A 24,558-nucleotide genomic window follows, 5' to 3' on the forward strand; every position below is an offset into this window, starting at 1 on the left:
TTCAGCCAGTAATGGAACCGGTGTCTCTGAGGGGCGGGCGCTCAGAGCCTCCCTGTGCGACCTGCGGTGCCGGGTGCCGGGCCGGGGAGAGAGCTGGAGGGAGCAGGGACCCAAAACTTCCCCGCACGCTGCAATACCTGGCCTTAGGAAATGAGGTAAAGTTTGTTGCTAGGTGGGCAGGGCAATGGAAGTCTCTTCCTGGAGAATGGCAAGGCAGTTTAAGCAGATCTGTTTTTCTCCGCTTGTCTGGGTCCTCTGATTTGGGGTCTCACGCTGAGTGCCTCAGCCAGGGTGAACCCGGAGTTCCAGAGCTCCAAAGTTCCAAAGGGCAGGCTCTAGACAGCGAGAGTGGCACTGGGACCCAACAGAGGACTTCAGCCAGAAATGGAACCAGCGTCTCTGAGGGGCGGGTGCCCAGAGCCTCCCTGTGTGACCGGCGGCTTGGTGCCAGGTGCCCGGGCTGGAGACAATGCAGCTGGGGAGGGATCTGGAGGGGGCTGGGACCGGAGACTTCCACACATGAGTAGAATGGCAGCAGTGGGGCGGGGGCGCAATATCTGGCCTTGCGTGGGACTGAAGTTCCCGGGCCTGCCCCCAGCGCGGTTGGTGGTGGGCTGGGGGATGGGGGTAGCGAAGTGATAGCCTTTTTGGGAACTCAGAACGTGTCTTTTTAAATATGCACCCAAAATGATTGCATATTGGCCAATCTGAAGGAGATAAAATCAGTATTTCTGTTCAAGGTTTTCTAAGAGCACTGTGTTTTAATTTCATACATATAGTAGCTTGAGATAATCATTCATCAGATTCTGGGAAAAGAGTTCATTTAGAAATTTAACTTTCTCTTGAATCTACATTGTTAGTATTCACATACTTGAACACACCCTTAAATAGTATATTGTCTTCACATCTGCATGTAGATATGTATAAGTTGTGTCAGCCAGGATATATTGGAGTGGAGAGTAGGAGGAGGAACACCAAAGCAATAATTGTCTGGTAATTGTGCTGAATATACTTATAATCAACTTCTAGAGCTAAGTGTACCATAAATGATGTGGGTGTTGTGCAGTCTCTTATATGTGACGTTTCCACTAGGACCTCCTTTTTGCATTCACTCCTTGTGTGTACCATTCATGCAGCCCAAGTTATATTTATTGACCGACCCCAAATTTCCTAACCCAGTAATTTGCTTTTTGTTACCCTACTCAATTATTTCCATTTCTACAGTACAGTATAGCTTCAAGAATATGGAGAACTAGCTATACATTGCATCCAGGAATGTGTAGTCATTTAGGAAAAGCTTTTCACATATGATAGAAGTGAATATAGGAAGGGAGGATGTTCTCAGTAGGCACTGTATGCTCTGGCTTATAGGGTTCCATGTACTGTACATGATCACAGAAGACCAAACAACTACCTGAGAATCTATGGGACATCTATTCTCTGTCTCACATTCATAAACACAGACATTATGTGAAAGAAAAGTCCCCCATCCCATTCAAATAGAGTCACATAGAGGAGGCTCCATAGTGAGATGGATGCTGTAGGCATACATCTGCAGATTGTCACCGTACAGACTACATCTGATGACACTGGAGTGGATGAGATTGCTCAAAGCAGATGTACAGGTTAAAGAAAGTAACAGAGATAAATCCTGAGAAAGATCAACATTTAACAGATGAATTCGTGCATAAGAGAAGGAAAAGACTGGAAAATGTTGCCATCATGAAGCTAAGGGAAGAGAATATTTCATGCCAAAGGGGAGACCCTGGCCAAGTATGTCATATACTAGTATAAAACCAAGTTAAATGGGGGCTGAAAGATGTACATTAGATTTAGAATCCAGAAATTTCATTCTGGCCTTAATGAGATGTGTTTTAATTGAGTGGTGCATGTGGAAAACAGATCATAGTTTGCTAAAGAATATAAAATTTTCTTCAAGAAACTAGATTGTAAAGAAGAAAGAGAAGATGATAATTCCTGTAAGGTGAGGGATTCAAGAGAGATTTGGGTTGTCTTTTCAAGTATAAAATAAATGTGAACATATTTTGTTTATGACAGAATAGTTCTAGTAGATAGGATGAAGATGAAAATAGAGGAGAGAGAACTAATGTGAGGTCTTTAAGAAGACTGATGTGATTAGCCAGGTATGATAGCACACACCTGTAGTTCTGGCTACTTGGAAAGCTGAGGCAGAAGGATCGCTGGAGCCCAGCAGATCAATACTGGGGTGACGATGAGTGTGCTACTGCACTCCAGCCTGGGCTACAGAGTAAGATTCCACCTCAAAAAATAAAAAATAAAAATAAAAGGAATTAGACTGATGGGAAGGAGTTCAGAGGATAGGGGAAGGATTCAAGTTAGACTTGAGGAGAGCAATGTCTTTCATGTATCATTGTGGGGGGAAAAGGAAAGAAGAGTGTTAACATCATTTAGCTCATAAATTAGGTAGGGATAAGAGGTTGAGGGGTGTTTCCATTCAATGGCTTTCTTTTTTTCTAAGATTGAGGGGAATAAACAAAACAAAATGTTCCAGTAGATGGATTGAATTATTAAAACCATTTGTAAGTCAAAATCACTATAATCAGGGAGATTTCTGGGAAAAATGAGAATAGGCATCCACTCTACCAGTCCTCAATCTTGACAGAAATTATTATGGGAATGTAAAAATGTGAAGATGTTAAGAATCCACTAAGAACTCACCTGATTCCATGTAGTAGGAAATGCTAGACTTGACTAAATATTCTTAACTTTAGGTCAAAGAGTGAGAAAACCATGTTGACATTGCACATTGGTATTGTTCCTGGGTAGCTGGGCAGAGACCCTAAAGTCATGCATTCATTCTTTCTGGGAACACTGAGGAAAAATCCATCCTTACCTTTTCCAGCTTCTAGAGGTGGCCACATTCCTTGGGCCATGGCTGCATTTACTATAACTTCTGCTGTCATCATCACACCCCTTTCAATTTACTCTAACCCTCCTGCTTCCCTCTTTTAATGATCTTTGTGATTACACTGAGCTTACCTGGATAATTCAAAATAGTATCTCCATTTTAACATTCTTAATTTAGTCATACCTGCTAAATCCCTTTGGCCATGTAAGCTAGAATTCACAGGTTCCAGGCATTAGGACATAGACATCTTGGGGCATTATTCAGCTTACCACATAGCAAAAGACCTTAAATGTGCTCAAAAGAATAAAAATAGAAAAGAAAGAGCCAGTTGAGATGGACAAGTTTAATATACATGAAAAAGAGGTGACAATCCATTGTGTATTGCTCCTGGTCAGAAAGTAATCATACCCAAAGCCTAATTAAATGAATTAAGGAAGAGTTTCGAAGTTTGAGGAGAATGGAGATGTTTTGAAAAAATTCATTCTGAAGAGGAAAGAGACCAGACCAGAGAAATTACAGTATAACTATTGGCTAGTGGTGGGGCCCATTTGAGCTTAGTGATCATAAACTTATAGAGATTTAGCTATACTATTTTGTGAACATCTCCCAAGTGATATGATTTTCTGGTACAGGCATAAAAAACATAGATAAATGGATTTCTCTGTAGTATAGAGTATTTAAAGAAAAAAAGAGAAGCAAAGCAGTTTAGACTATTAACAAAAATAGTTTATTGTAATAATAGATCATGAACTCAAAAGAGGGTAAGAAAAGAAAGGAAACAACTCTATGCTGCTGTGAACATCCTCATACTAACTCTTTGTTTTTATCTCTGATTAGACCCCAAGAAAATTCTCAAAATTGGATATTTCTTGGTAGAAAGTAGATTGCTAAATTAGATGTACAATGTGATCAAAATTATAATTGTGTAACTCATTTTGAATGGTCTGAACTAGGAAAGGCACCAATAGAAAATAACTATTTTTCTACAGTCACATGCTTCGGTTGCTCTGGGGTACACCAGTAGTTTCTTTCCATAATTAAAACTCACTCTAGGGAATTAAAAAGAAGCATCCTGCTACCTAAATAAAAGCTTAAATCCTGTATCCACTTCAAAGATTTTTCCTCCAGTAGTTCAGAGCTGTCTTGAATGACTTGGGGAGAGAGAATAGAGAATACTCTTTTTATTCCTTCTGAATCTCCTACACTTCTGTTTCTGGCTTCTCTAAGGTCAAGGCTGGTGTGATACACAGAAAAATGGCAACCCCAAAGATAGTCTCGTCTTAGTCCTTAGAAGCTGTGAATATGTTTCCCTACATAGCAAAAGGACTTTGCAGATTCAATTAAACTAAGGATTTTGAGATGGGGTAAGACCCATCAGTGTCTCTAACCTATAGGACTATAAGATAATACAATTGTGTTGTTTTTAAGCTGCAAAATGTGTAGGAATTTGCTATACCAACAGTAGGAAACTAATACAGTTGGGAAAGAAGCACTTTTGAGGAACAGTTTAAAAGTATTTCATTTAATTAATGCTGTGTGATCCTCTCTATACTGCTGATGCACTCTGAGATGCAAACATCCAAATATTGGCTCTGTCATAGAGTTCATATATAGATTCTGCAGAAGGCTCTGTAGAAGCATCTTCCTACCCCCATTCAGCTCCCTGACATGGAGACTCTGGCAGTACCTGTTCTGCCTACTCTTTCCCCCTGCCCAGCTCCAGGTCCTGTGATACATCCCACATCCTCTTAAAATCTCTAGAACACAGTATAGGCAGAACAGCTCAAGTACTGTTATCTTCCCCCTTGGCTTACATGTCTTCACCCTGCCAAAGAATGAGAATGCAAGCTAGTGCATGGTCAGAATTCTCTCTCCTCCTCCTAATCTTCCCATAGTACTTGAACAAGCCTCCTGCCTTCAACATTCACTAGGACGGAGAGAAGCTGTCTACATTCACCTGTCTGTGTTAATGTATGACCCTAAACTTCAAAGGATGGGTGCCAGTTTTAGCCAATACTCACCATGTTAGGGTGAATCTATGCATTTCTATGCCCAGCAAGCATCCAGCCTGGGAATAGGATGCTGGTCTCTCCTTTCTGCAGGCATCTCCACCCCCTCCCAATGTCATCCTTAGCCCCTCCCAATGTCTTCTGAGTGGTTGTTTGAAGCCCAGCCACTTGATTTGAGGCAGTCATCACCTTTCTTCTCCTCCCAGTAAAGAAGGGAGGGGGAATATCCCAACACTCCACCCAAGTGAATGCTACTATTTCCACAAAATCTCTTCTAATGTGGGCTGGTCATGAGTGCTAGGAGTACAGGACCATTTCAACCATTTGTATGGAAGCCTCCTACTGGTTTATCTATCTTTAGGGACTCCCTTAAGATATGGGATTACTTAACCTTCATACTCTTCAGCTTTGGTACTTTAGTTGCAATTATATATAGAAGGAATATAAAGTCTTTTAAATAACATGCATAAACCTATAATTACCTAATAATTTGTGTCAAAAATAAGATTATCTATTGAGTCTCATCCAAGTAAAATGTGCAAATTATCCATTTAACTTTTCAGCCACTTTATGTTTTGCTGATATAAACTGAGATTTTTATCCCAACTTATTATTGATTGATTATAAGGTTTTTTAAATGTGTGTTCCCTTCCAAAAAATCATAACACTTGCTATCTGTTATGCAACCACATTTACCACACTTTTTTGGACTGAGTCTGTTTACATAGTTTTGGTGTTTGTTGGCAGTTCCTTCATACCATGATTGTCCTCATTTGAGAGGGATTTGAGATGACTCATCTCCTATTTGGCATGTTCAAAATTCTTTCTTGCAAAAAAAAAAATCCTTTCTTTCAGGAAAAAAAAAATATGTATATATATTTTTGTGTGAGCAAAAATATTTTTTCTTTCCAGACTGACATTTAATGACAAAGAGAAAATGATGTGAGCTAATTAATTTCCCCTTTTAGTTAATCTGCTATTTTTCTTCTTGAATGCTGTAGAAAATGTTTCACTGTACATGAAATTATCTGAGATTTGTTTAGGAGATGGTTGTTCTTTATCAGTTTTACCTGGTACATTAAGAGTCCTTTTCATCTACAATCACAGAATTCTTCAGCTCAAAGTTTTTCCTATAACCTAGAGTTCTATTTTACACATAAGAAAACTGAGACTCAGAGAGAAGCCATCACATGACCAGGGTCACATGGTGATCATTTATTTTATTCATTCTATTTTATTTTTCAAGAACACTGATTATCCATGAGTTATATGTCTACTTTCTGTCATCCATGTCTATTAAATTTCTGTGATTTGTACTCTTTTTTCCTCTGTGTTTTGAATAAGTCTTCAAAACTTACTCTTTTCATTCCTGATTTAATTTCCTGAAGTTCCAAGTAACTTTTAAATCACTAAAAAAGCTCCCATCAAATATATTTGGATACTAATCAAATCACTTCATAAATGACTTCCTAATCTTGTTTGAAATGTTTTTAAACTACAGTGGGGAAGAAATATATTTGACTACAAAAGTGTTTTGAAATTCTTTTTTTAAAAAATTCTAAATTAAAAGACAACTAGAGAAAAATGCTGCAAACTTGCTAAACAAAGCTTAGAATATTTATTATATAGCATGCTAATATAGATTTATTTTTATTACATCACAATTTTGAAATGAATAAAGGCAGTAAACATATAATTCAAAAGGATTAAAATATAACATAGTGCACACATGACAACTTAATTTTAGCATAAAGCATTTAAAAACCGTGAATTAAAGCAATTACCTGGTGCCATATTTTTGACTTACCAACAAGCAATGCTATTTAATATAGATCAGGGAACTTTGACATTGACATTATCAAACTTTGACATTAAGATTGTTACCATGTATTAGAAAGGAAATTTTATATTATCTACTAACAAATTGTTAATGGTTTATGGTTAATAATGCTGTTCATGGAAATCTATTATAATGAAATAATAAATAGGTGAACTAACCCAAACATAGAAAGACAAATATGGCGTGTTTTCACTCATATATGGTAGCTAAAACATGGGTCTCATGAAGATAAAAAGTAGATTGGTGGTTACCAAAGCCTGGATAGAGGAGGGGAGCAGGAAGGTGAAAAGAAGTTGATTATTGTTGCAAATATATGGCTTAATAAAGAAAATAAAACCTAGTGTTAGATATTATAGATCAGTAGGGTGACAATAATTTGCATATTGTATATTCCAAAATAGCTACAAGAAAATTCAAGTGGTTCAGCATAATGAAAAGACAAATGTTAATGGTGATGGATATCCCAAGTACACTGATTTGATCTTTGCAAATCTTATGGATGAATTAAATTATCACATGTACCCCAAAACTGTGTACATCTATTGCGCATCAATAAAAAACTAAAAAGAAATTTTAAAAGAAATATTTGTTAAATTATCTGTGCAAAACTATTCATGTCAGAGCGGTTTACAGTAGTAAAATTGGGACCAAAGTAATATCCTTCAACAAAATTTTCTCAAAGAAATCATCATATATTCGTTTTACAGAACATTACAGAAACATTTAAAAGTCATCTTATATTATAAAGACTGTATAATAGTATAAAAATGTTTTGAGGTATTATGTTTAAAAAACATGGAAGAACAGTTTATATGCATGCCAATTCTATCAATTATGTAAACAGAATATCTGGAAAGAAATACACCAGAAGGCTGTACCTAATTGTTTTCTGTTCCTCTGTATGAAACTTTATATCATTGTTAACATTACTAATACTATACAAATCAAAAAAATAATAAATGTACTTTGACATTAACTTTAATTTTCAAAATATTTATCTCCCAAAGGTATCAGTCCAGGTTCATCCAGCTTTTACCCCACCTTACCTTTTCCCAATTGGAGATGTTGCTATAACATACACAGCAATTGACCTATCTGGCAACCAAGCCAGCTGCACTTTCCATGTTAAAGTTATTGGTAAGTCTTCTTCAAATCATTTGGGTATTGTGAAAACAATCTAATACCACAAAGTCTGTCTTCTCCTTTACCTTCAACAACTATCTTTCCACTGATTCTTCCTACTGGCATTGAAACCAGCTCAAGCCACTCCTTTGAAACCTATATATATGTCCATTAACTTTCATTGCATCTCTTGGAATTCTTCCCGTGTGAGCCTCTTAGTAAATTCCCAGTGGTTATCATTTCTTTCTTTTTAACTTCCATTTATTCTAAAATCACTCCAGCCGGGCTCAGTGGCTCAGCCTGTAATCCCACGCTTTGGGAGGCTGAGATGAGTGGATTACCTGAGCCCACGGGTTCGAGACCCACCTGGGCAACTTGGCGAGACCTCATCTCTACAATAAATCAAATATTAGCAGGGCTTGGTAGTGCGCACCTGTAGTTCCAGCTACTTGAAAGGCTGAGGTGGAAGGTTCACCAGAGCCCAGCAGGTCAAGGCTGCGGTGGTCGGGAGGGGCCACTGCACTCCAGTCTGGGAGCAGAGTGAGACTCCAACTCAAAAAAATAAATAAATAAATAAAATCACTCATCTGTCTTCTGTACCCTTCATTCATATAAACTTCTTTCATCAAGGTCACCAATGATCTCTGAGGTTACTCTGCATGCTTTTCAGTCTGTATTTTACATAATCATTTCTCAAATTTTACATTATTAATGACACCATTCTTATCAAAACTACCTCCTTCCCTTGCATCTTTGACACTAGTTTGTTTCTATTTTTCCTACCTGTCTTTCTTTATCTGTTTCCTAGGCTTCCCTTCCTCAGACTAACTCTCAAATATTGATCATCCCCAGGATCTCAGTCCTGGCCCTCTTCTTATTCTGTCTCTATAATTTTCCTGGATGAATTTTTTACTTGACAACTCCCATATTTCTATCTTCAATTCAAATCTCTTTTCTGAATTCCAAACTGATAAATAAAACTGCCTCCTGCATTGGTCCATGTGGATGTCCCATGGGCATTTCAAACTCACCAAATCTAATATATTTCTTAGCCTAGAAAAGGACACAATCACTTCACTAGCAAGCAAAAATGTGGAAGTTGTCTTTGACTCCTCTCCCTCCATTGCCAATATCCAATAAAGTATCAGGCTCTACTTGTATTGATTTTTTCACCTACCCGTTGCCTATGAAATGTGTTCCAGTCTCTCCATCCTGATAGCCACATCTGTAGTTCACTCTCTCTTTTTCTTTTTTTTTTTTTTGGCCTGGTTAGTCTCAATTAGTGCCCTTCATCAAGACATAATGCATGGAGCGGTACAAGACATGGCAATACATACTGATCAAGAGCATAGACTGTGAATCCAGACTGCTTGGGTTCATCTCCAGCTCCCCTACTTAAAAGCAACATGACCAGTTGCCTCTCTGTGCCTGTTTCCTTATCCAAAATAGGATTAGTAAATGTGTGACCTCATAGAGTTATTGTGAGGTTTTTAATTAGTTAAGATATATATAAATAATTTGAACTAGTACTCAATACACATTAAGCTCTAAGTAAAAGCTAGATTATAGCAACATATTGGCATTGTGCTCATTTGTCTCAGATCTATTTTTAGTGTCCTTATTTTAAAATTCAATGCATTAATTTTGTTTTCAGAATTTTGCATAACTTCTTGAATTAATGAGTGTATATCAAATTGGTTCTTTATTCTATAAATTATAGGTTTTAGGAAAAGTAGATAAAAGAGACAAGTGAAAATCAGTCTAATTCTTTTCATAGTGCTTAGCTGTTTTTTTTTAAATTGCTTTTTCAATGTTGTTTTAAACATAAGCTTTACCAGTCGCATGAAAAATGTTTTGAATTTTTTAAAATACCGTACTGTGATATTTAACTTGGAAGCATAGTTCAAGAGTTTTCCAAGTGCTAATTTTTAATCATGAAGAGTCAGCATAGTAAAGTGTGACAGCATCTAACTAGGTATTAGCTGAATTACCAAATTATAAAAGAGAGAAAAGGAAAGGTAAGGAAGAGTAAGTAGAAGGAAAGGGAAATGTAGGGGGAAAGTAGGGGGTGAGATAAGGAGGGAGAGAGAGAGAGACAGAGAGAAAGAGAGAGAGAGAGAGAGAGAGAGAGAGAGAGACTACTCCAAGGCCTACATTTTTCTTACTTTCTTCAGGGTGGATGTCTTACTGATAAATGCAAGGCAAGCAGGAATGCTTCTTGGTAACCCACAGAGTGCTGTCTTCCTTGCTTTGAAGAGGGCTTTCCCTCACCTTTGGAGAAAAATACATCTGCTGGTGCCTCCAATTCTTTTGACAGTAGTTGACTGAGTCTTTAAAGTCCTCCTGATTCAACTTTAAAATGTTTGACTAAATCAGATAAACTTAGAAAATCTTGGAATCTCCATTTGTTGTTTCTTTTGTAAAAAGAGTAACTATATACTGTCAGATGTGTAAATATAAATATGAATCGATTCAGCATTCTCAAAGTACACTGAACGACTTTGAGCGTTTCTTCATTCTTTTCTTTATTCATCAACTTGTTCTGAACACCCGTTTTGGGCCAGGTGCTATGCTATCTAGTAGGGACCTAACCGTGAGAAAAGAGACTGCTCACTGATCTGCATAGTTTACAGTTAGTAACATCATAAACCGAAGAAACTGTACTAATGAAATGACAAGCATGAGAAAAAGATAAAATTATATCTTTATTCATAAGACTTCGCTTAAAATAAAAATCTATATATTCTCACAAGTACAGCTCATTTAATTTCAGAGTGTATATTTTCATCAATCATGGATAGAAATATTAATACCCTGGTCTTGATAAATTGTAGTAACAATTTATCAGCTTAATGACCTCAGGCAGGTTTCTTAAGTCTACCTTGTCTAATATTCCTCACCTGTAAAATTAGAAAAATATTATTTGTTCTATCTCCTTAAAATGACGAGGCATGTGATAAGAATATTTTGAATATATAATATATATGAGTATTAAAATTAAAATTTTATAACCCTTTTGTTGTCCTTTAATGATGTATTAAAAACTCCACCACATCCAATTAAGGCTTTGAAACCAGCTCACTCATCCCACCTTAATTCCATTCTACAACTGAATTCCAGTGTTCAACAACATAGTCTCATAGTACTTTAACTTCTACTGTGGTTTTCACTCCCTCTCCTTTTTTCCATTTTCAGGTTCGCACTCTGTTCTGTGCCTTCATCTAGAATGTATCCATCTTAGAAATCCTGACTTGCTTATTCTGTGACTTAGATCTCTGCCCCACGGTTCTTCCATTTAGCCATCTATTAACCCTGGTGTGATCATTTCATACTGGTGTGACTTCTTCAGCTTATCCGGAATGGTTCTCTTCACTTCCAGGAGGATCAGCTCAACAGCTGTGGGAAGAACCTACAAATTAAATACCTGTCATCTCCAGAATTGTCTTTACACAGCAGTGCTCACAGTGATTTTAGGAACTTGGTATTTCTTCTTCATCAGATAGGGAGCAGTATAGCAAAAAGTAGCTCTTTCTTTTGATGTTGGAATCTGGAATAAGACATTATCAAATCATTCACAGGGCTAGCCTTGTTTATTAGAAGGTCAAGGTTCTCTGCCAATACAAGGACTTTATCGCTTGCAACCTCCCTCACCATTTTTGAATATCAGTTATGAATTCTTTGTCTGATTTCATGTTCTTTAGATGTAGAACCACCTGTCATAGACTGGTGCAGATCTCCACCTCCAATCCAGGTCTCAGAGAAAGAGCATGCTGCAAGCTGGGATGAGCCTCAGTTCTCAGATAACTCAGGTAAGATGACCAGGATTTTGTTGTCAGCATGGTAACACTGATTTGTATTTTATTTTAAAAAGCATTTTTCCAGAAGTCCTATTAAAAAGTGTGCAAAAGATATGAATAGACACTTCTCAAAGAAGACACATGAGCAGCCATCAGATACATGAAAAAATGCTCAGCCTCACTAATCATAAAAGAAATGCAGATTAAAACTACACTAAGATACCACTCAATTCCAGTCAGGATGACCATCATCAATAACAAAAAAACAACAGATGCTGGAGAAGATGCAGGGGAAAGGGAACACTTCTATGCTGTTGATGGGAGTGTAAACTAGTACAACCCCTGTAGAAAACAATTTGGCGATTCCTAAAAGATCTAAGAATTGACCTCCCATGTGACCCAGCAATTCCCCTTCTCGGAATATACCCGGAGGAACTCAAATCATTCTACAAAAAAGATACCTGTGCACGCATGTTTACTGCAGCACTATTCACAATAGCAAAAACATGAATCCAACCATGCTGCCCTTTGAAAGTAGACTGGATTAAAAAATGTGGTACATATACACAATGGAATATTATGCAGCCATAAAAAAGGACAAAATAATGAACTTTCACAGCAACTTGGATGGATTTAGAGTCTGTAATTCTCAGTAATCTATCACAGAAACAAAGAACTGAGTACCACATGTTCTCACTCATAAATGGACCCTGAACACTGTAATAATGCTATAAGAAAGGGATTGGCAGTAGTGGGAAACTTCCAGAGGAGGAAGCAGGGAGGCATACTTCATCAATAAGGGTATTCTGATCTCAAACCAGGTGACATGGGGACCAAAGTGAGGCCCAAACTTTACAATAACCATTTGTATACCTAAACCTGAATTGTACCCCACATCTTTAAAATAAAAATTTTTAAAAAAAAGCATTTTAAGGAGAAAAGAGAAAAAACAAGTAACAATGGTCCAGGCAGAATGAATAATCATATTGTTAGTATGTTTTAATGCTAGGATAATAATTTAACATTATTAATTTTATCTACCCATGGATTTTTCCTTTCAGTATTCAATGAGCATTTATTCTGTTCTAGTACCTAAAGATGTTCTAATGAATTTCTTGAGTCTCCAAGCTTATGTTGTCCTAGAGGCATAAACTATGCATTCTGTTAACATCTCTAGTGCAGTTCTGGGTATTCATATTCAGTTCTTAAACACTTACCAAATAAATTATAAAAGGCCATTAGAAAGTACAATAAAACTGAGCAAATCAAACTGAAGTATACGTTAAAGTTTCCATTAAAACCCAGAAAACGACATAAAAATTAAATCGACTTTTTAAACTCCCAATGTTTCAATAGGCTGACCTATTGGAAGAAAATCATTTGTTTAGCAAGAATGCCTTCATTTAGTGGAGTTTTTGGGTCTAATATTTCTTTTTTTAACTTTTAATTTTTTTATTTTTAAATTATGGGGTACAATTCAGGGTTAGGTATGCAAATACTCATTGTGCAGTTTCCCTTGTTGATGAGGTGTGCCCCCCTTCCCCAGAGTCTAATATTTCTATATTGTAGTATAAATATTAGATCTTTATTTTTCTACTAGTGAGAAAATCAACATAAAGAGAATGTCCAGCTGATTTGCATAAATAGAAAATGAAACTTCAAATCAAATAAGAGACTAATAAAGTGACTACAGACCAATAACTCCCAAATTTTTCCTTTCTTATTTTTTTAGGTGCTGCATTGGTCATCACCAGAAGTCATACACAAGGGGACCTCTTCCCTCACGGGGAAACTATAGTACGGTATACAGCCACTGACCCCTCAGGCAATAATAGGACATGTGACATCCACATTGTCATAAAAGGTATATTCTTTGTAATCCCCAAAACATCTAGTTGGCAATTGATATATGTTATTACTATAGTATTCTATTTTGTGAAAGAAAGTAGGCTATGAGCATGAGATTTCTAAAATCAGAACCCTGACAGACATTATTTAAGTTTCTAATTGTCATTGTTTGACCCCATGATAGATAAAAATATTAGGGGAGTCTGTAATTGATATTTTATTAACATTTTCTCTAAGGTAACAATGTATTATATTGTTCTCATCCTATTTTGAATGCTGAAGGAGACAGATTCTGAAAATGTATTTGCTACATGTTATCCAGTTTTCATATATATTAAGAGAGGCCCCCAAATAACCCCAAATTATAAATACTTTTTGCTTTTTATAAATTACTTACAACCTCTAATTGCACATAGGTACAACCTTTCAACATATTCCCATCTAGGAACCCAAAAGCAGATGTTGTCACTCTCCCACACTAAGAACATATGGTAAAAGTTTTTCTAGAAACAGTGGTAGACAGGAGTTCTTTTCAAAATTCAGCTTAAACTCCTATAATTTAATTTATATTTCTCATACTCCTGTACATGAATAATACAATTTTTTAAGCACAGGTTCTCCCTGTGAAGTTCCATTCACACCTATAAATGGGGATTTTATATGTACTCAAGACACTACTGGAGTTAACTGCACATTAAGTTGCTTGGAGGGCTATGATTTCACAGAAGGGTCGACCGAGAAGTATTATTGTGCTTATGAAGATGGTATCTGGAAACCACCATATTCCACTGAGTGGCCAGACTGTGCCAGTAAGTTTTAATTTTATTCTGGATCCCTTTAATGTATATGAGCGTGTGTGTGTGTGTGTGTGTGTGTGTGTACATTTCTCAGTGTTAATGAGGAAAACTGCCTTACAATAGGAATTAGTGGAAAATGGTGGCATGGATTTGAAATGTTTCTAAATAAAAGAATTACTCTTCCCTGGATTTAAAACTTTAGCCACCAGAACCTTATTGACTGTATTGCTATAGGACGTGATTCAGTTTTAGGCAGAACGATCTTGATCCAGATATTTACCAGAAATATCTGGAGACTTGTCTGCATGTACTTCTTGACCGGTAAACATGAATTTACAGTCTCCTAGTCTGCAGAAAACTTTATATTTAAAATAAGATCTGATATATGTGGTGGAGTAAAATATATCAGTCACATTCTCTCTAGTTTTGATATAAATTTTAAGCTATTCTATAATCTTAAATATATGTGGCTATGAAAATAACTCCACATCTTTATATAGTGTAAATAAATATTCTCTGGAGTGAATCTTTGATTCAGTACCACAGATGGACTTTAAATGACAGTATCTTGGGGGGAAAAAAGTAAAGCCCACCTACTTGAGCTGTTTTGTGTTTTGGGGATTTTTTGTGTTTTTGTTTGTTTGTTTGCTTGCTTGCTTGCTTGTTTCCAAATTAGAGAAGTAAATAGGAGCAATGTCATGCACCTGTTTCACATATTTAATCAGTAGGATACTATTAGGAGGCATTGTCCCTGAGTACTTTGGAACCCCTTGCTAAATCTAACCATGCAAGCTTCTGATGTAAGGAGAAATTTTCCTCTGTGGAAATTATACTTTCAAAAAATATAATTTCACATAAGTAATATTTAGAGATGTGTCAGTTTGTTTGTTAAAAATATAACATAAATATAATGATGTGCATTTATAAATATATATATATAATATATATAATAACTTTGAACCAGCCGGGATTTTGCAAAAAATTCAAGACATATGATGAAAATAACTTTATACCTCTTATATCCACTTTTTTATATAATTGGAAGGTAACTAATAATATACCAAAAGCAAACTCATCACCAGATAACTGCATACTGAGCTGTTTGGCACATGGGATATTATAATCAACTGATACCTAGAAACTTTCCTTAACTTTCCTCTCTGGTTTTTATAACAATCCCACAGACAGTGTTAGAATAAAAATATTACATTTCAATTATTAGATAGAAAGTTAACTTTTTGTTTAAAGACACTAACCAATTGAAGCTGTTTTGTCCCGCATTTTCCAGTACAACGTTTTGCAAACCATGGTTTCAAGTCCTTTGAGATGTTGTACAAAGCAACTCGTTGTGATGACACAGAGCTGTTGAAGAAGTTTTCTGAAGCCTTTGAGACTACTCTGGGAAAAATGGTATGTCAGTAGTATTCCTCTGTCAGTTTTTAAAGGATGCTGTTAGGTTTTCATAGCCTTTTTGGAATTTCTCATTCTATTTCCCTCTTCTTTGTAATCTAGACTTATACCTAATATTTATCATTATTCATAGGTTTTGAATTTCTAGAATGAATTGTAAGTAGATCTGCATTAAAGGTTTTTACATTTTTTAAAACTTCCTTAGAAAGTCAGAGAGAATACCTGCCTTATTATTTAAAGTTTTACAAAAGTGCCAAACACAGACAGTATTTCTTTTATGATAAAGAGATAAATGTTCATTTAAAAGATTTTCTTTTTCCTGTGTTTTTTTAGAAAGGATTCTTTTAGCAAGTATGAGAAAGCAGAACAATGTATGTAACGGTATCAAGCATCCTGAAGACAAAGCGCATGCTATATACATATTTGTGTACCTAATGGAGTGACTAGCACTTTATTTATTCATTTGCTAACATTTTGTTGGGATACTTGCTATGTGCTGAGCATTTTTATAAATACACTAAGCATATCAACTGACATCCACTCAATAAACACTTTTTAAAAAAAAATTTTATTTAAATCTATTTAATAAAACCAAATTCCAAAAGGAGAAAAAATGTTGTCATCATATTGCTTGCAAACCAGGAAAATATTACACTCTTTAAGTCACTGTTACTATAGATCTGTACTTAAAAGTCAATAATACACTCATATTCATTATATCCCATCCCAGATCGGTGAAGTATTCCTAAATATCAGAATGCAAATTGTGTGAAAGTGACTTTTGTGTGTGTGTTAGACTCAGTGTCTATCACAAGCTAAATTGTAACAGGTTAAAGGTAGTATAATGAATCAGAATGTGCTATTGTGTTTAGTCATTCATTTAATAAATATTTAGTATGTCCTATCTTAAACACTAGGAATTTGGTTATGAGTCAAATAGTCAAAACTCCATGTGCTTATAGAATTTGCATCCTAATGAACAAACAATAAACAAATTGCAAGGAAAATATGTAACATGCCAGATGGCATAATGCCATGGAATAAAATAAAACAGAACATTGGAAAGCCTTGCTAATAAGGGTCCTGTATGAGAAGAGATCTGAACGGGGGAGGCAGTGAGCCAAGATATGAAGGAATGAGGCGGTGAGACATATCTAGTCAAAGAGTATTCCAGGCAGAGAGGACAGCACGTGTAAAGGCCCTGAGGCAAGAGTGTGTTTGAGAGTTTGAACCACAGTTAAGATGTCAGAGTGACAAGAATAAAGAGGGTGACAGAATGAGTGAAGGTCAAAGGGCTCACATGAAGTAGGAGAAGTGGGAGTCAGAAGAGAAAGCAGACTGAAGACAGCTTTATCTTCTTCTCTCTTGTCTTCTAGCCTTACTTTGTCACTCACTCCCAGTCATGGCCTCAGACCTCAAAAGTTGAAAGTTACTGTAAAATTACTTGAAAAGTTACTGTAAAGACTTTGTCTTCTACTCTAAGTGATATAGAAAGTCATTTGGGAGGGCCAATTACTGATGACCTTGGGCTGTAGAAGAAGCAGAGGACAAGAGAGAGAGTAAGAAGACCTCATAGGAAATTAAAGCAAAAGAAGATGGGTAGCATAGGTGGTGAAAAGTGAATGGATTTTGGATATATTCTAAAAGTAGACCCAGTAGGACTTGCTGGTACATTGGATGTAGATTGTGACAGAAATAAAAGAGTCAAGGAGGCAGATACACAAGAGCACACATGGTAGTGTAAGTGTATGGAAGAAGGATCTTTCCTGACTTATTTATTCAGTATAAAAAGATGATCAGTTGAGAGTAAATATGGGAAGGAGTGACTGGAGGTCTGAGGAGAAGATGGGGTAAACTAATTTTCTAGGAGAACAGGAAAGAATATTCTAAAGAAATACAGTAGGATTAGCAGTCATCAAGGTTGCATTTTCTCTCAAACCATCACTAACCATGTGGGTACAGATGTTGAAAAGCATAATGATTAATTTAACCAGGTTTAAGAGTTTTCCAGGCAAACAGGTTGAGGAGGAGGCATGTGGTGATAGACCATGGAATCTAAGATGGGTGGATAAGGAAGCCAAAACATGAGGGAATGAGGGAGTGGCAGTAGGATCAATGGATCATGCATTCCAATGAAGTCCAAGAATTGTAGGATTCCCGAGAAGAAGAAAATGTGCATTACTAGTAATGAAAAAGTCTGAGGCCATGACTGCAGGACTGAGTGACAAAATAAGGCTAGAGAGAAGAGGAAGAGAAAAAGGAACTGAGAATCCAAGGAGACAGAAGCACCAAGAATTATAATAGGGCTAGTCACCAAATGTTATTGGAATGAGGGAGAGACTCAGTGGGAAAATGCTTCAGGTGACTGCCACAAGGAGGGGCAAAGAGAGGTAGAGTTGATGGCATAAACTTCAGAACCGTGAGACTTTCAGGATGTGTGAAGTCATGTGATCTGAAAATAGTGATGAAGAGTGTGGAAGGCCTTTCTCCACCCTCAAGCCTACATAGAATTCCTGGATTCTGAAAGTTCTAATATTTCTAAAATATTTTCTGGAAAATATTTCTTGAAAGTATTCCAGAAAGATGGAAAGGTTTTAGAGCAAAAGTGAAAGGAACATAGAGGAGATAGAAAATAAGAGTTTTGTTGATTACTGACTCAGCTTCAGAGGGCATAGAGGAAGATTTGGGAGACTGGGAGAGAAGTAGGAAATGGGCCAGAGAAAAGGATCCAAAGAACCATATGAGATACAGGCTTAAGCGATAAGAGACGTCCCAGGAGTCCTGGGCTTCTGGGTGAGTGACAAAAATAGAGATAAAGGCACGAAACTAATCCTGTGATCAACAAACTGTTAGAAACTGTAGGGGAGAAAGGAGAGGAGTACCAGGGACCTTTAGAGGAATGTGCAGAGCTCTGGGGCCCTCCCTTCCCACCTGACGATGGAGTCATGAAGACCAGGGGAGAAAAGGGCTTATACAAAGCACACAGAGGTGTGGTTTTCATTTTATCCTCTTCACTTTTTATTTGCAGGTCCCATCGTTCTGTAATGATGCTGATGATATTGACTGCAGACTGGAGGACCTGACCAAAAAATATTGCCTAGAATATAATTATGACTATGAAAATGGCTTTGCAATCGGTAATTAAATTATATAACATCAGTACTTTGTAAAACTAATCTGCCTGATAAGAAAATAATTCTAGAAAATTGAGGCCAACTAGAAACATTTTTACTAATTTATTCATCAATTATTTTAGGATGACCATGTAAATGGATAATGTACTTAATGATCATTATGGATATATTAAATTTTATACCAAAATATTTTAAATTGCCAGAATTCTTCAGGATGACAAAGACTAAGAAAACTAAGTTATATTATGATGGTAAAACTCAAATATTGGCTTGCTATCTAGGAAGAGAATAGTAAATTCTAGTAAATAGACATATCTTAGAAGAGAATTGTGAGATACCAACAGCAATTTTTGTATGGCATTCAATTTAAATTACAATTAATCCACTAACATAAAATAGTTACATATGTAAAAATACTCAGATGCTTCACCTAAACTATGTTGATACTCAATTTATTCAAGTCTTGTATATCTTTAAGTGAAATTTTGATGTTTTCTCTATGTAGACTCTCAACATTTTTCATTAAGATTGTTCCTCAGCATGGTATGTGATTCTTTTTTTTTGCTTGTATGTCTGGCAACTTAACTTACCACCTTAATATTTCAGGAAAAAAAAAAAATATTTCAGGAGATTTCAATTGCATTTCTTGGGTCTTGGCAAAATTATTATCCTTACCAGTGATTATACCTCTTATTTTTATTTCATTCTTATAAAACTATCCAGAATTTCCAAAGCAATGTTTTAAAAAATAGGGATAAAATAGTTTAGTGATAAACACATGGACTCTACAACTGACTACTTAAGTCAATATCCTGACTTTACCACCTATTATCTGTGTGGTCTTCGGCAAGTTGTCACATCACTCTGTGCTTCGGTTTCCTCACCTGTAAAATGGGTATATATGAGTATATATGGCCTTCATATGGCCATTTTAAGCATTAAATGAATAAGTAGAGTTCTGAGAAGGTTATCTGAGATAGTATTAATTTACATTACAAAAGACATAGTTATTGCCGGCACTAATCATATTGGTAATACTTTTGGTGATTTAGCATTAAGAATGATGTTGACTATTGTTTTAGAGTTTTTAAATTTTTTAAATATAATTTGTGAACGTATATTTATTATAAAAATTTTCAAATGCTTAAAAACAAAAAATGAAATCAAGAAAATCCATAACTCCAGAAATAAGCCTATTAATACATGCTTATATTTGTAACTACATATGTATATAAAACTAATATATCTTTATGTATATATACTATATATATATACACTATACTATTCTATTATATATATACTATATTACATGCTATTATATATACATAGCTATCTATATATTTAATTATAGATGTGTGTGTATGCTCATGGTACTTTGTAAACACAAATTCTTAGTTAACATTGTATTGAGGATATTTTTATCCATTAAATATTATGCTTCAATACAATTTTAATGGGCGCATACTATTCCATCAATTAATTTACCATAATTTATGTAAATAATTTCCTATTGGTAAACTTCAGACTGTTTTTAGTTTTTTATTATTATTATTATTATTTTTGTGAGTTGGAGTCTCACTCTGTCGCCCAGACTGGAGTGCAGTGGCCGCTCCCGGCCATCGCAACCTCGACCTGCTGGGCTCCGGCGATCCTTCCGCCTCAGCCTTCCGAGTAGCTGGAACTACAGGCGCGCGCTACCATGCCCGGCTAATTTTTTGATTTATTGTAGAGATGAGGTCTCGCCTGCCCAGGCAGGTCTCGAACCCGTGGGCTCAGGCAATCCACTCACCTCAGCCTCCCAAAGGCGCGGGATTACAGACTGAGCCACTGAGCCCAGCTAGTTTTTAATTATTATGTGCAACTCTTCAGTGAACCTTTTGGAAATTAAGGTTTTAGATAAGAAAATATAAGATAGTGTTGTCAGTAGTACATCTAGAATAACCAAGTCTCTTCTGTTAAACTTGTTCTAGGTTTACCCTCCTAGATTGTTGGGGTAGGTTGCAAGGGCACAAGGACACACATAGAGTGAGTCAGTTGCCATCATAAGGCTTTGAGATAGGTGATATTTGTCATCTAATAAGGATCCAAATGGCAGTTTTCTAGATTAAGGCATGGGCAGGTGCCATGTATGATCCTGTGATTCTAAGAGACGAGCAGTTCTCCTCAATTGTCTTCTAGAAGACAGTCACAAGATCGGTGTAACATTACAACAATGCCACGGCAAGTCATAATGTGTGAAAAACAAAGGGCCAATAAATATGTCAAAATCAGTTTGATCTCGTAATAATCATGTAATTCAAATTACAACTGAAGTGAGATGCAATTTTGACCTGTCAGTTTAGAATTTTTTAGTGTTAAGAATCATAACACACAAAGTTGGGAAAGAAATATTCGTATGTTGAATGTGGAGGAGAAACTAGAAGGCACCTGGCAATATGTACCTAACGAGTTAAAAATGCTCAGGTGCTCAGACCCAGAAATTCCATTTCTAAGAATATTTCTCAAGATAAAAATCATGCTAGTGTACAAAGATGTAACACGGTTTATCAATTCTGAGGTGTACATTTTTCTTTTTGACCTGATATTGGAACGTGTTTTCTCGTTGATGATATATTTGATGGAATACTGCATATAGAAGAATGTTCTAAACATTTGAAATAACCTAAATGTCTGAAAACTGTTTGCAGTGTGCCACACAAGAGAATATTATACAACCACTTGACATAGAAACAATATGCTGTTGAGAAAATTTGAAAAAGATTACCAAGAAATATATGAAGAACCCAAAAATTTGAATTTATTTATTTTAAAAATATGTATTTATTCTTACATGCTTAAACTTCAGTTACCTTCAAAGTACTCTCCATTTGACACAGTACACCTGTCAAGATGCTTTATCCACTACTCAGTTTTTGAACTCATCAATTTCAATGCCCTTTAGTGTTTCTGCCGTTTTCTGTTTCACCTCTTCCACATCAACAGAACGTTTCCCTTTGAGGACACTTTTCATCCTGGGAACAACCCCCCAAAAAAGCTGTTAGGAGCAAGATCAGGTGAACAGGGAGAGTGAGGCTTGGGAAGGTTGTGCTACAAGGGGCCTACCCTCGTAAAGGAAATAGAAATTGATTCAAATTCTGCACCCACTCTTTATCTCTAAAGCTAAGATGATTATTATTATTATTTTTTTTTTGAGTTGGAGTCTCACTCTGTCACCCAGACTGGAGTGCAATGGCCGCTCCCGGCCACCGCAGCCTCGACCTGCTGGGCTCCGGCGATCCTTCCACCTCAGCCTTCCAAGTAGCCGGAATTACAGGCATGCACTACCACGCCCGGTTGATTTTTTGATTTATTGTAGAGATGAGATCTCACTGCCCAGGCAATGAGGCTCAGACAATCCACTCACCTCAGCCTCCCAAAGGTGCGGGATTACAGGCTGAGCCACCGAGCCCGGCTAGATGATTAATTATTAACTCAAAGATAGAATGGCATAAATGCCTAGATAGCTACATAGAGACTTTTATTTCTTCTTTTAGCGTAATCTAAAAATTACAATATGAGATTGTAGACCAATCCCTGTATGCAGTACTTTATGGGGAACTGAGGAAATGATCAAATACAACTTGAGGGTGGTTTAACATTAGAACCTAAATGCTTGGAAATGCATCTGTACAATCATTTGTTTCTTTGTCCCAACTCTCCAGGACCAGGTGGTTGGGGTGCAGCTAACAGGCTGGATTACTCTTATGATGACTTCTTGGATGCTGTGCAAGAGACACCCAGGAGCATTGGGAGAGCAAGATCTTCACGAATTAAAAGAAATGCCCCATTATCTGACCACAAAATTAAGTTAATTTTTAACATTACAGGTAAGGATAAACTGTCAATTTGAAAAAGTAACATTATGGGAAGTTCTTTGTTGAGACCTATTTCTCAAATCCCCCATGTGTTATTATTATTAGGAGATGATCCTGGAACTTAGAATTAGGGAGAGCACAATCAGCTGACTAAAAAGCTTCGTCACTTTTTGCTATTAATATCGCAGATGTATTTCAGGGTTCTCACAGCGACAAGCACCTTGCTTTGTTGTCATCTTGGCATGGTGAACTAAGGTGTGTTTTTAAAATGTAAGAATAAACAGGAACTTAATATGCTAAAATGAAGAACTCCCCTAAAAAGGTGATATAGGTCCAGCATCTGAGAGAAGGATTAAACAAATTGTATTGTTCTTAGTATTATCCAGGTGCTTACTTAATTGTTCAGCAAATAGTGGTTGAACTTATTTTGAATTAACTTTTTTCTCGGAGATTTTTAATATACTATTTATATTTGGTAAATACTAACTACAATGACTTCCTGAAACACTATGTATCTGTGTTATGTTTTGTTTTGTTTTTATCTCAGCTAGTGTGCCATTGCCCAATGAAAGAAATGATACCCTTGAACTGGAAAATCAGCGACGACTCATTGAGACATTGGAAACAATCACAAATAAACTGAAAAGAACCCTCAGTAAAGAGCCCCTGTACTCCTTTCAGCTTGCATCAGAAATGCTGGTAGCTGACAGCAATTCATTAGAAACAGAAAAGGCTTTCTTCTTCTGCAGACCAGGTTCAGTGCTGAGAGGACGAATGTGTGGTAAGACTATTTTCTGTGATCAAAAATATTTAGTGTATATTTGGTCAGATGAGATGGGAAGAGCCATTTTACAACAATCAAGAGATTCAGAAATAAAATATACACTCATAGCTCTAGGCAGCAACTTCAATAATAGTACCTAATACTTTTTGAACATTTCTGTATGCCAGCTGAGCACCTCTCATGTTTAATCCTGTTTAGCACTTCTGTAAGGTACTATCATTGCTAAGCACATATTACAGATGAAAGAACTGAAGCCAGAGAGGTTAGGAACTTACTTAAGAAGACTTAACCATGAAGACAGTAAGTGGTATAGCGAAGATTCCCACCCAGGCAGCCAACACCAGTCTTAACTTTTTTTATATTGACATGAAGTTCATATAACATAAAGTTAACTATTTTAGAGTGTAAAATTCAGTGACATTTAGTACATTTACAATGTTGTGCAACCATCAGCACTATTTCCAAAGCATTTTATCACTCCCAGAGGAGACTCTATATCCATTAATTAACAGTCACTCCCAATTCCCCCTCTCTCTAGCCTCCTAACCTTTAACCGCTATTCTAGACTGGCTGTTATGATCTGGATCAATTCCAGCCTATTTCCCAAATAAGTCATCTCATTTATAGATAATGGAATCTCCTGTAAGCAAACTCTGTACATTAAGCTGAACCCAATGATGTGAGTTTTACCTTATTCTCTCCATGGACATAGGCTTGTATGTCCAGTCTGAAAACTTTCAACTGTTCTTATTGCTAGTCCACGAGCTTGGGTGAGTTTTTCATAGTGTGAGAAATTCAACCCATCAAATGGACATTAAAATTGTTATGATTCCAAACCTATTCTTGTTTCCTCACCACCCTGTGAGCTAAAACTGGGAATCAGCCAGGCTCAGTAACTCACACCTGTAATCCCAGCACTTTGGGAGGCAGAGGCAAAAGGATTACCTGAGCTCATGGGTTCAAAACAGCCTGAGCAACATGGCAAGACCTCTTCTCTACAAAAAATCAGCCAGGCATGGTGGCACATGCCTGTGGTTCCAACTACTTGGAAGGCTGAGGCAGAAGGATCACCT

General features: G+C 36.5%; 1 protein-coding gene across 1 annotated transcript in view; it reads left to right on the forward strand.

The window, feature by feature from the left end:
• Positions 1-7,746: 7,746 nt before the first annotated feature.
• Positions 7,747-24,558, forward strand: part of SVEP1 (sushi, von Willebrand factor type A, EGF and pentraxin domain containing 1) — a gene marked incomplete at its 5' end in the record, with an annotated part of 142,071 nt that continues 125,259 nt past the window's right edge. The window contains 8 exons of the mRNA XM_008066174.1: positions 7,747-7,876; positions 11,563-11,670; positions 13,391-13,522; positions 14,121-14,315; positions 15,592-15,713; positions 18,742-18,850; positions 22,549-22,713; positions 23,249-23,482. Of these exons, the coding sequence (XP_008064365.1) occupies positions 7,747-7,876; positions 11,563-11,670; positions 13,391-13,522; positions 14,121-14,315; positions 15,592-15,713; positions 18,742-18,850; positions 22,549-22,713; positions 23,249-23,482 (1,195 nt within the window). The remainder of the gene's footprint in view (positions 7,877-11,562; positions 11,671-13,390; positions 13,523-14,120; positions 14,316-15,591; positions 15,714-18,741; positions 18,851-22,548; positions 22,714-23,248; positions 23,483-24,558) is intronic.

This window comes from Carlito syrichta, unplaced genomic scaffold (genome assembly GCF_000164805.1).
Source record: "Carlito syrichta isolate Samal-C Ts95f unplaced genomic scaffold, Tarsius_syrichta-2.0.1 Scaffold308851, whole genome shotgun sequence".
Lineage (NCBI taxonomy): Eukaryota > Metazoa > Chordata > Mammalia > Primates > Tarsiidae > Carlito > Carlito syrichta.